Consider the following 13,554-nt stretch of genomic DNA (forward strand, 5'->3'; position numbering starts at 1 on the left):
TCTAAGAATTTGGTCTCCCTTTTTACAGGCAATACTGACTACATGGTATAATGGGTAATGATTTAGTTAAATCAAACATGAAGTTGATCATGCAGACTTGGAGCCCTTAAATTACCAACTTGAATCAGATGTCTTGTCAACAATGACAGGATTTCTTGAATGTATGTGAAGTGACAGTGACATTTTTTAATGAAACATGGTGTGGCATGAATGGCTTGAATTATTGTTAACTTGTAGAATTTCAAAACTTTTAAAGGTTGTTTTGGTAGATGCTTTAAATAGCTACTTTTTGTTTACTGAGAGCATTCTGTAACATCCTGCAATGTTTTAGTTTCCCAGTACCACACTGATGGAACCCTTTTTCTTCTAACCCCATTTATGATGCTTTTGCTGTATTTCACCTTAACATTTAATATTAGCTGATTTCACTGAAATGAAACAAAAGTATGTTATTAAAATCATGACAAATATACCTTACTATTACATGAATTAATATGACAACGGTTCTCATTAAAACTCCCAGAAATCTGAGGATTCTAAAACTGTTTGGTTCAAACTCGAATCAAAGCTACCATACTGTCTCGGAACTTGAGCGTAAAGCAGCATTCGATACCTCATTAAGCAAACACAAACAATATTGAGTAATACATGGTATGGAATGTCAGCTAATGGATTGAAATTGTATCCGTATGAAACAATTAAACTTGCAACATCCTTCTGCAATTTAAATTTTTGTTTTGTGTTGGTAAGTGTACTGTTTACATATCATTTTGAAACTAGACTGAAGGCACTTGTAGATGTCCCATATGTTACTGGTACTTTCATAAGACCAGCCTGCGTACATAATAAAGATAGTTTTCAGCGGGTGTGGTCATAACAGGGTACACAGATGTTAATCCGACTTTATATGCATTATTACTTTCAGCGATATAATCATCAATAATTTCTCTGTTAATGAGGCCGACTAGTTAGTGACGGTATCTCTTATGTCATCTATTTTTGGTAGTGCCTCATGTAAAGACAGAAGATTGCCCATGTCAGATATTTCAGACTGATATGCTGTGACAGTGCCCTGAGGTAGAGTTATGTAACATTGATGGAAGTGATGTTCTTTGAATATTTAACTTCAGTTTTATCAACCACCCTAGAACCTTATCTGTATCTTTCTGTTCTGTAGGCTTCTAACACTCAATATTATTCAGTGTATTTATTTAATTGCCTGACTGTTGCAATGTTGGAAGATGGACAAGTTAGCACTCATTATTCAGCTATTGTTTTTAATGGGCCAATACAAACAAAAGTAATACTGGCTATTCTACTCAAACGAGCCCCCACTGTTTACACCCTAGTCCAGCCTTTTGAACTTGCTGTGCATTTGTGCATGGCCACTAATTGACCCATTGGTCTGCCCAATTACATAAGCCCTTTGCCTGGTGATCACCTATAGTTTTCAACTGATGCATATCAAAATAGTCTGGAGAGGTAGTAAGTCCATATGCAGGCTGGCTGTATTAACTTTCAATTACTATCCCAACAACCCCTCCCCCTCTGTAGGATACTTGGTAGCATAGCAACCCATCCCAGGGGAGGGGAATCTCGACCTGTCTGCACATGCCTGGTGTGGTATAAGTAAGCAGTAGGCAGCAGCCTGATCACATACTGGTCGAGGTCAGGCCTAGGATTACACCAGCATGACCAAGCAGAGCGTGTCAGAAATGATTATTTCACCTACTTCATTGGAAAGGGAACCATTTACATTCTACCATGGTATGTGGCCTGGCAAGTCCTTCCTGTTTGTCCAGTGTAGTTACTGGACTTAAGGGAATATTTCTACATGGAGATATACCATTGTGTTCTTGTGAGGATGTAATTGCCTGGCTTTTATGTTGTATCAGCAGACATTGTGCGCACATCTGTTATCAGCATTTATGTGGATTTTAATAGTAAAATGATATTGGATGTAGTTTGCTTGAAGGCTTGATAACATGCACTTCAATTGATGAGGAAGTGTTCAATATGAGAAATTGTTCCTCTGCAGTTGCACGGAATTCTTACCCATCCTTAACCGTACCCCTGCATTTTTCACAGTCGGAAACTCAGCAGTTGGAATCTTATCAATTCAAATGCCAAACATACCAATGTTAACTGAAATTGTGTATTGCTTTCAAACTTGTTGGTGGAAAGTAAATCACTTGTTCACTGATTTTGTTTCTTGTATTGAGCAATGTTTTTTATAGATTCTAGTCCCAGGTGTAGCGAGTGTATCCTGGTGTTAGGGGTTGTATGCAATGCTTCAGTATTGGCAGTTATATTTTTAGATGCATCAAAGGTCTTTTGATAGCTGGGTAGTCATTTTGCTTGTATCTGCTTAGTGCACGAGGATACTGGGAGATGTATGGATGTCCTGATCAATGTTTCCATGCCTAATATAGATGTTAGTTGAAACTAATAGTATGCCTGTTGTACGACAGCTGTATGAAAGGCTGCAGCCTGTTATCTTTTGGGAGGGATGAGTTGTCTGTGAATGGTCTTTTCTGTGACCACTTTTGATTACAAGTAATGTATCAGCATGACCTGGAAGGGAAAAAGCTCCATTTTACTGAACATATTTACATCTCCAAAATGGTGTCAGTGTGGATTCAGGGTGTAAATGTCTTGTCTGGAGTTAAATGCAGTCCTGAATAGTGGGCAGGTGGTTTTCAATATGGCAGTCCTCACTGTTTTGACTGAATGCTTTGTCATGGGGTCGTTGTCATAACCTGTATGATACAAACCCATGCTTTAGGGCTCCCTAGATTACTGTAGTAGAAAAATCTTGAACCTTGTCATCCCCGATTTTCATACTGCCTGGTGGTAGTTAACCTTTGGTTTTTATGTCATTTCAAAGAAGGTTTATAATCTGTTTTGTTATTGATGTTTCCAATATCCTTATGTAGATAAGTGACATAGCTGATACAATCTTATTTTGTATGTGTGCAGTAACTCTGAAAGCAAGACATGTCAGACACAAAAATAGTTTCCTGAAAGTTGATTTGCTTGTTTGCAGATAATGAACACGGATACACAAATGACAGCTTCATCTTCTGTTATGCAGATGTTTTAATGGAAAACCTTTCTTATTTTTAATGCAACTCCATGCCATTATCTGTGATTTCGAAATATTTGATTGGGTGTGGCTGGTGGATAACCAACCTTTGCTGCTGCTGCAGAACAAATGTACCAGGTTCGTTGTGTATTCCATATAAGCTTCGTTTGAGGCCAACATTCCGTACATTGTTACAATGTTGGCATACATGCCAAGCATTATCAGGCAATTAAAAACATTATGGAAGCAGGTGTACTTTGTAGTTCATCCTTGAGAACCACCATTGCTGTAGCAGCAGCTCCCAGATACAGCTGTTCAAATTTTATAACTGAAGATTAGCGATGGACTGGAGCTCAGAATACATGAAACGAGTAATAAGACTCAAAGAAACTAGAATAGTGGAGTATTAATGATTTTTTAACTTTTTTACCAAGTGATGTTTGGTATTCACTTATCCTGATATACTGTTCATTGAATTTATTAGGATACTTTGAACATTATTGAGTTCTGTTAAAGTTTTTTACCTTTTTCATCATTCTGTTTGAATTAATCATATTTGTAATGCAGGTCAATAGTTCAGTTTTAATCGATTCCTTAGTTTGTTTAAAACTTTGTAGAGATTGAACTGAAAAGGAAACAGATACATTATCATTTAGGTATTTTTGGGGTCAGTAAGGGGTTGAAAAAGAGTCAAATATGTCTATGTACAGTAACAGAATTCGAATGATTCCTTGCCAGAATGGTTTCATCTCCAACATTGTTCTTGACTCACCTTCCCGTTGTTACCTTTCCCAGTCAAATAGGTGACAAGGTATTAACAGAAATAAATACTTCTACAGTGAATAAAACAACTGGAAGATTTTTCACATTTATTGTAACTTGAGTAACCGAGGCTTGTGTTGCTGAATACTGGATGGGAGAAGGGAATATTGTTACCTAAATATAGCTTGTAATCATGCAAGTTGCCATCTGAGCTGTGCATGCTCACAGTGGTAATGCTTTTTGCAGGCTCCCTTGGGATGATCTACTGTTAAATAAACACATCAGTTTTATCATGCCACATGATAAAAGTTGTAGCAGGAAGTGTTATGATATATTAATGGAGTGTAATTTGAAACATTATATTGAGATACAACTTGTACGTTAATGTCTTGCATGAACGGGTCAGTCTTTTAACGTAGCCGCAACTAATTGGGTAACAATTTAAAATCATTTTCAATTTTCTGTAAATATTTTGCACTTTTTTTCCCCCCTATGTATTAATTTAACCAAAGGGTTCTAATTACCATCCCAGCAGTTGCAAGGGACAAGTTCCTGTCACTGTTTCGAACAGTGTGCTGATGTCAAAATCTGAATCAAACCTGTAGTTATTAATTTTAAACACTGATATTATACACTGTATATTGTATTTTTACTGCCTCTCAAAGGTCATGTTTACTTTTTTGAGCTTACTTGTAAATTCTGTGCAAGTATGGTATGAAAAACATGATTTCACATGGAATTTTTCGAACTAAAATTTATTATGCCAAGCTGCAGGACTGTGTAGTTGTGTTCATTGCTTTGAACACTGATAAAACTTGTTTGTGACAGTTGTAGCTGCTTGGACCAGTTGTCACATGACTTGTATGTACAGGATGATAAAAACATGCTTATTGATACCAACCATGAGTTTAATTAGGATACATCACAACCAGTAGGAGGGGTGGCAATTAATTTCACAGAATGCATAAAGTGATGTAATTATTCCTCCATTGGTCTTCAGTATCTGGCTGCTGAGTGAACAGCTGTCTGAAGGGTCAGTGAAATCATTGCTTGTCACACCCCGGGGCCTGTGACCTTCACTCGCTCAAGCATGAATGTCAAATCATACACAAGTCTGGCTAGTTGTACTTCTTTGCTGAAAGATAATTCTGATTCTTCCATTATGTTCTGATAACTTTCATGGGGTGTATATTTTTCCTTTTGAAATTTTGTACCAAGGCATTTGTTTATTTTTACCACAGAAGTCAACATGTCTGAGATCAGGGTAGAGAATCTCACTGATTACGAGTTTTGCATTAATATTTAACTTACTTGAACCTGATGACCTTTCACTGACGCTACTCCCATATGAAAGTCTGAACTGAGAACCAGAAATGAGGAAAGACCCCTATGACACATAAAACTTTTTGAACCAGAACAGAACTAGAATATGCTGAAGATATTAAATTTAGTTTTCCTGTCAACTTAGCTGAAAACATCTCTGTAAATGTTCAGAAAATAGCAAGTTTTGAAATAGGATCAATCAGAAATGAGCCTTTTTCATGTTTATTATTGAACATCAGAATTGTATATGCCATTTACATGGAAAGCAGGTATTTCACATCTATGGGACTACTTTGAACCATAGGTCACAGCAACTATGACAGTCATATATTCAGCATAGTGTTTCATGTTTCTCGGTGAAAAATGTCATTAAACTAGATGATCTACTTTGCCTACACAAAACATCAGTTGATGTATTGCCCATTGGTAAGTGGTACTGATAAGTGACGTGTTCAAGTCATCTGTGATCAGCTGAGATGCTTGAGATTGTTACAGAAGGGCGAATTATCATTTCCAACGGGTTGTGATTCATTATGCAATGGTCCTTCTGGTTTGAATAACATTTGACAGGTTACAGAATTTTCTAACATGTCTAATAATATGCACTTCTCTTCAAGTTAGTGTTACAGAATCCTGCTTGATGACGTAATTAGTTTTTTACTTGAATTTTTATGCCCAGGATTTAAGCTTTATAATAAGCTGATTTATGATATGATGTTTATGATAAAGACCCAAGCAATCATGAACATGGTCTGTCATTAATGCTTGAAATGTGTGGAGGTTTATTGCTTGACTGGCCTCTAATTCTATAGTTGACACCCCCTAAGAAAGCTTGATTGTGTAATAGTATAACACCTTTACACATATTGTTCAGTAGGCACACTGAAAATCAGGTAAATTGAAGCACAATTTGTTAAATGCTTTTTGTCATTGGAACACTGCATATTATTTGCATGTTTCAAAACATTTTTCTGTGGGACTTGAGTTTGCAAGGAAGTAAAACATATTAATGGTAAGAATTGTTTGGCAGTCAATTATTCATTTAGGTTTTTCATAACTGATTATTATCAGATCCAGATGGGTACAGGATTCTGATATTATACCTGACGAGTGTCTTAGCTGTTTCACCTGTAGCTACTAGCCATGGTAGAGCAGAAGGTGTGCATGCCTGAACAGGCCTGTCCCAGGGCATGCTGCCAAACCAGTTGGCTCAACATTAGGCATGCTTTGCCAGTGAAATGCTTATATATTCAACTTGCTCGATACGTCAGAAACAATGTTATTGGTGAGCCTTTCAATTCAATGATAGTTTCTTGACTGGAAGATCTCTGGAAGATATCAAAGTGTGTTGGCCAGAAGGGACGTGCAGTCAGTATATATATATATATATATATATATATACTTATATATATATACTTATATATATACTTAATTACATAACAGTTGTTAGCTTTGGTCCTAGTAACAGACTTGGTGCACCCATATATGTATATGTATATGTATGTATATATATATATATAGGTCCCAGTAACAGACTTGGTGCACCCAAACAGTAATTGATCAAATGCAGAAACTGTGGAACTTGGCATGGGTTCAGATCAGCACTTGACTCCAACTTGTGTGGAGCTGATGCATGAACTGATAAACAATACACCACTTAACTTATTACATCTCAAGCCTGTGTTAAAGGGATGAAATTGGTAACTCCATATTTTTGTAAATATGATGCTCTTGTGTGTTAGAACTCAGTCCTAATGTTTTTTACATTTTGTTAGGTCAAACACCTGGTTTCACATGAAAGTACTAATAATGCGACTTCTACTGTTTAAATCGCCATATGAATAGCATGTTACTATGGGTAAGTGCAGCTGCAATGTAGATGATCAGGAAGTTTAGCTTTTTATTGCTTTTTTTTCATTGTTTGCAAGTTTTCTTCTCTCGCTGTAAGAAGAATCCAGTGTTACGTTAAAGAGTGCATTTTTGGGTCTATGCGATTTGCATCTGTGATTTGGGAAGTCTTTAACTTTGCGCTCTTGGTACCCTGACTAATCCAATTCACATCAACTTACTAATCTCTATTTTGATAAATTGATGTTTTGAGGATGTCCATGGTATACTATTTTGTTTTGTCAATTCAAGCACAATTTTTTTTTTTTTTTTTTTTTACTAATAGCATAAACATGATGTGTTTGTGAACCCCAAGAAGGCTTGTTCCAAATTCACATGAGTGAGGACCTATTGCATGTGGTCAGAACACTGTGAAAGGTTATAGAGCCAAAATTTACAGTGTTTAGTTGCCATCTGCAAATACTTAACCTGTTCTTGTTACAGGCATGTTTGCCCAAGATATATTGATTTTGTTTTCATTGAAGAGGGTGGTAAATGTGTGAATTTCCTCATCTGTTGATGACTGCAACCATATGTAAAGTTCATGAGATGTTTGTTTTACTGCATGTACAAATTTGTCTGAAGTTGACAAGCTTGAGATAGTTTTATGCAGCAGTGTAATTTGGGATGCTTTCATTACCTTTAATTGGTAAGTAGACTTTGAATTTGGAAGGTATCAAAGGCATGTTTTTCAACCTGTACATGGTAAAAAGTGCATAGTTATTAAAGCTGATACAGTCAAGTCTCATTAATCTGACATTGTTCCACAGTAAATTGTCAGATTAACAAGGATATTGGACTAAAAAATTAAGACTAATACGTCTATTCAGTTTGTTACCAACAAATGTGCTGGATAATGCTGATTGTGGGATAAATGGAGGTCAGATTAATGAGACTGTATACTTTTGTTTTGCAAGATGAAAGTTAAGCATAAATTAGGACCTTGATGTTTGTCAACTGTCCCTGATTCCAGTACTATTTAAGCAAACCTCAATTACCCCAGTACCTCCCGTTCCTTTCAACACTAAGGGATATCATATTATGACTTGCTACTGTTGGTGGCAGTTTTAGACGATCAAGGTGAATGAAGTGAAAAATATTATTGTCATCACATTATGTAAACTAGGTTATGTAGTGTAGAAATATGTGCTGAAACTAGGCCTCGGCCTATTCGTTTAATAGCCAACAGAAATGTCTCGGAGCATATTACAGTTTTCCAGTGTCAATGATAAGAATACTTTGCATGGTAGCCCAAGGGTAGAGGTGTATAGACCTGGCTCCATGTCAATATGGACCATATGCTCATGTGTATTGTCTTGACTCGGGTGATTTGGATCTACTCCGCCTCTACTCCGCAGTCGTCCTACATACCATGGTACACTTGAGCCTGTGAATGTCACTCTGCTCTTGCCAATATGGTCAAGCTGAATCTCACGACCACCCTGGGACAGGACAAAGGTCAAAATGGACTTGCCACGTTGGACTTTCGGAAACAAATGTTTTGTCAGCTGTTGAGGCAACCTGTGTTATTACTAAAGTATATTGCTAGCATATGGAGTTTTATTACTGACAGTGTTCCACATGTGTTGAAATTGTTACTGTGTGGTGTAATATTTGGTTGAATAGATTTATTGTGGTGAAATTTTCTCATATTTGAAATTTAGACAAATCGACATGCCATGAGTACTGGTATATTTGGAGGTGTCTGAATTCCTTGAACCCAAATCAACATGTCATATTTGTAGATATGCCAGAAATTTAACTTTTCTGGGTGGTAGAGTTACTTGTGGAAAATGTGAACTCTGAATCTATTAATCATACTGAGAAAAAAAAAATTGATCAAATACCAGTATGAATTCTAAATATTCAAATATTCCCATGCAAACCCCAAATAAGATCGGTACTGTGAAAGTGATGGCATTGATAATGCTATTCATGTAGTATTGATAAGCTAACAGATTTTGCAGTATATTGTGGAGAGCAGTGGATGTATAGTGTCAGTACTTTACAGCAGTACAAGACTGTCTGTATAACACATTCCTTGCATACTTCAGCTGTGCGAGACGAGAAGGGGGGAGTAGGAGGTGGGGCTATTTTCAGTGTGTATTACCTGTGTAGCTTCAGTGCAAACATGTTAACAGTCCTGGATAATTACAAATATGGAAACAATGTGAGGATTTCATTGGTTGTTAGAATTATAAATATTACCCTGAAGAATATTTTCTGATTAAATATTGCTTTTCAGTTCTATCACTTGTTGAATGTTTATATATTTTTATCCCCATAGCACGTAATGGAATTTTAAAATTTTTTGTTTTTCCGTACAACATTTTGGTGTTAGTCTAATGGTGGGTTTGGCTTCGTTTCCGGAGCACAACTAAAAAACTCAATATTTTTCTGCAAAACTTCGTAGATACGTGTGACAGACCCCAAATCGGTGCCTTTTGCTATTTACAGGTTTTTGCAATTTATTATTTTCTGTTTCCATGGAAACATTTCCTCAAAATGGAGGGATGGGCTTTGTTTCCGGAGCAGAACTCAATCCGTTCTTTATTCTGCAAAACATGGTAGATATACCAATCAGAAGCAACAATGGTGCCTCTTGGTATTTTTAGAGGTTTTTGTGATTTAGTTTCTTGGTTTCCATGGAAATATTTAGGACTTAGTCTCAAAATGGAGTGATGGGCTTCGTTTCTGGAGCAGAACTAAAAAAATGTTCAGTATTTTTCTGCAAAACTTGGGAGACATGTCAACCGGAACTAAAGTGGTGCCTTTTGCTACTTGCAGGTTTATTTATTATTTTCTGGGTTTCCATGGAAACATTTCGGTCTTAGTATCAAAATGGAGAGGTGTGTTTCATTTCTGGAGCAGAACTCAAAACCTTCTTAATACCTGTCAGTAAAACTTGGTAGATATGTGTTGCAGACCCCAAAGTGGTGCCTTTTGGTATTTTTGATTCATTATTTTCTTGGTTCCATGAACACGTTGCAGACTTCGTTTCCAGATCTTTCAAAAGATCTTGGCAGATATGAGACAGATCTTGAAATAGTGACGTTTTCTGATTACAGATATGGCATTTATATGTTTATTGAATTCCATGGAAACAATTCAGGCTTACACAATTAGTAACTGTCAGATGATTTGTCCTTTCAAACATGTGGGGGCTGGGGAGGGGGGGGGGATATGTCATCTTCTGATGACTCTTGTTTGTATTTGTGTTTGAGTGAAAATGCCTGAACTCTTATAAATGTAGGTGTTTCTCAAACAATTCTGAATGAAAATTGAAAATGACTTCAATTTTTCAAGCTTGTTCCTTGATTTTCCTGCGCAGTTGTTGGGAAAAGTCTGAATAGAAGCTGGGCACTAGTTGCGTCTAGATTTCTGCAACATCTGGTGGAGTAATTCTTGCTGTGATGAACACTACACTTGTAAAGAACGGGAAACTGTAACCAGTATCAGTTGATGGTTTTGGAATCAGTAATATTGTGCACACATAAGTTGACTCCCATCAGGCAGCATCTCCATCTTACAGTATAGATCCACCTGGCTGTGTAAAATGTATTTTTATGGAAATTACATGTGACTCACAGTCATGTACAAATAGGTCAGAAAAGAAAGGCCTGTATACCTAGCAGTACAAGCCTGCTCTGTTGGTAGATAGGATATGTGTGTATAAATCAAGTTGTCAGCCGACCAGCCTACCCTCAGGTTTCTTTACTTCGCAGCCCATTATTATGCAGTATCATTATCATGAACCTTTTGTTGAGGTTTGTGCATCAAGAAGTAAAGAAAAGTCCTTCATGTTCTGTAATGTGTCAGTGTCACACCTGTACTCCCAAACTTTGCACTGTGGATTGACGGGTTTGCTCATGTGGAAAGTCTTCTACGGCAGTCCATACCTAAATGTGATCCTCATTTGAAGTTGTCATATGCTTTCGACATGACATGGATCACTCCATTTTGAATAAATTCCTAAAATTCTATATTATCTTGTGCTGATTTTAACTAACCAGACATGTTTGATTAAATTAATTTCACTAAAAAAAAAATGGTACTTACAATAATCTAATTTCTGTTACAAGTTAAACCCTCAATGATCATCTTGAAAGCCTATGGAGTCAGTGCAGAGTCAAATAATAACAAATTTTTCAAAGGTTTGACTTTTGGTTATTTTCATTATGCTTGATTCCAGTGTGATATCTCCAGTTATTTTTGTTTTAGGAGAAAACATCCATCTCAAAATCCTCGTGCCCAGTATAGCAGCAGGAGCCATCATTGGAAAAGGTGGGGAAACCATTGCCCAAGTGCAGAAAGAGGCCGGAGCCCGTGTGAAAATGTCCAAGGCAAATGATTTCTATCCAGGCAAGTACCATCAAATCAAGATTTACATAGACAAGTGGGTGTGTATTTTCTGGTAGTCAGGTGTAAGTTAATTTACGTAAGCCATCACCCTGATACGTTTTGCAGATTTGTATGTATTTTTTACCCCCGAATCAGTTAATTGTTAGACCAAAGTAAGTTGTCATTATTCCTAACTTGGACATGTACTTTCTTCTGATCATTAAGGGTTAGTGTTTTAGATTTTCTCCCCTGGTCCCAATGCATGTTGGAACCAACTTAAAAGGAATGGGTGGTCACAGTATATTACCTTGATTACTGTGGCACTTATTTGGCTTATACCAGTGCTCATGAGGTCAGATACTGGCGTGACTATTTCAGATACAATATTTTACAGGCCATGATGTAGTTTATATTGCTAAGATCACTGTTTATATTGTTTGTAGGAAACAGTAATTCTAACCGCAAGTTTTCCTACTTTTAGGAACAACAGAAAGAGTGTGCCTCATCATGGGTCCCGTCGATGCTGTTCGTAGAGTTCACAATTTCATAATGGAAAAAATCCGGGAAAAACCAGACCCCAACCCCAAACTTGACGAAACCAAGACCACATTCGAGAGACATCGTCAGGTAGAAGTCAGTTGATTTTCCTTCACCTTTCATCCACATGCACACCATGTTCTGCTGAGTTTGTTAACAAGCACCAGTGGATAGCAATCTCCAGTCTTCAAGCCTTCACATGAGGCTAGGAATTGAACACTATCACACAAGTCCAACCTGACTTGGCAGGGGTACCTATGTTAAGTTGGTACCTACAAATTAAGCATGATATGGTTGAGAACACTGACAACAAGTTTGAAAAGAAAAGTGATTGTTTTTAAATATTATAAAAAAAATAATGATTATGGTTGAAGTTATTGATGAAATTAGTAAATAGAACAAACATGAACATGGCTTTATGGGGTGGTGGTGGGTTAGAGGGGAAAGTATTGGAAAAGAAGATAATGGAGTATTACATTGCAGGTAGGTGATAATTTTCATTCTAGAGAGTATCTTTGCTCCATGTTATTACCAACCTAGGTTGGGAGACTTTAGTTCCATGTGTGAAAGTAAGCCATTGACATGGTTACCATTGCATGTACACAATTATTCTCATTAAGCTACAGGTAGAATGCAGACAGTGTTTAAATGTTTAAATGCTGAGTAATGCCTCAGTTTTAGTGAAGTTCCTCAAAAGAAAAATTGATTTCAATCCGAAATATGCTTGTATTGTTGTACATGCATAGTGGTGTTAGTGGTTCAGCGGGTTACTTATGGGTAGTGAGGGGATTACAGTTCATGTTCCATGTCACTGCACTTACCCCCAGTTCATAAATCTGGTTCATTTTGGTTCAGTCCTCTTCCATGGCTTTAAAATCAAAATATCATCCTCGTCACAACCGTTGTCATTTTCACTCTCCACATCATTTTTTACTAAACCTTTGTTAAACAATCCTGACAAATGTGTAAGTGAGATTGAAACCAACTGGTGCTGGTTGATGTCAACTTCAGCTAAATATTGTGTGTATGTGTTGTAGTTTGTAGAATTTAAAGCTGAATAATCCAGAATAATCTAAATTCAAGGAATTTTAAAATAAGATTCAATTACTTGTTTCATTTTCATGCATTGATCATACACAAATCATTGATCAGTCATAAATTCCTTGTTCAACTTCATGCTCATTTTCAAGTACATGTATTCATTTTCAGTAGGGTTCATATCCCTGTGTTTGGATCAAAACCATGACATTCTTGATGCATTCAAAATTGTTAAATCCGCAAACAGATCCTAAATTCCAAATTTAAAATTGCAAAAGTCTAAATTTCAAATCTAAACTGAGCTGGAAAATGAGACCCTTTCTTGAGGTATACCCATTCTTAAAGAAGTGCTTGTTTTCCAGGTGAAAATCCTTGTACCAAACAGCACAGCTGGGATGATTATAGGAAAGGCTGGAAACTTTATCAAGCAAATTAAGGAAGAAAGTGGAGCTTATGTGCAGATTTCTCAAAAGTCTAAGGAAACTAACTTACCTGAGCGTTGTGTGACGGTAGCAGGTGAGAGCACAGGTACCATGTCATTTCATTCCCCTTCATTTTCATTAATCACATTCAGCTGTTGA

At 36.8% G+C, this 13,554-nt stretch overlaps 1 protein-coding gene across 4 annotated transcripts in view; it reads left to right on the plus strand.

Moving 5' to 3' along the window:
• Positions 1–13,554, plus strand: part of LOC137294409 (RNA-binding protein Nova-1-like) — a 33,665-nt gene that overhangs the window by 14,773 nt on the left and 5,338 nt on the right. The window contains exons 2-4 of one of the 4 annotated variants that reach the window (XM_067825411.1): positions 11,279–11,419; positions 11,880–12,031; positions 13,336–13,501. In XM_067825411.1, the coding sequence (XP_067681512.1) occupies positions 11,279–11,419; positions 11,880–12,031; positions 13,336–13,501 (459 nt within the window). The remainder of the gene's footprint in view (positions 1–11,278; positions 11,420–11,879; positions 12,032–13,335; positions 13,502–13,554) is intronic. The other 3 variants (XM_067825413.1, XM_067825412.1, XM_067825414.1) reach the window with 3 other exon arrangements.

Source organism: Haliotis asinina, chromosome 8 (assembly GCF_037392515.1).
Source record: "Haliotis asinina isolate JCU_RB_2024 chromosome 8, JCU_Hal_asi_v2, whole genome shotgun sequence".
Classification (NCBI taxonomy): Eukaryota; Metazoa; Mollusca; class Gastropoda; order Lepetellida; family Haliotidae; genus Haliotis; species Haliotis asinina.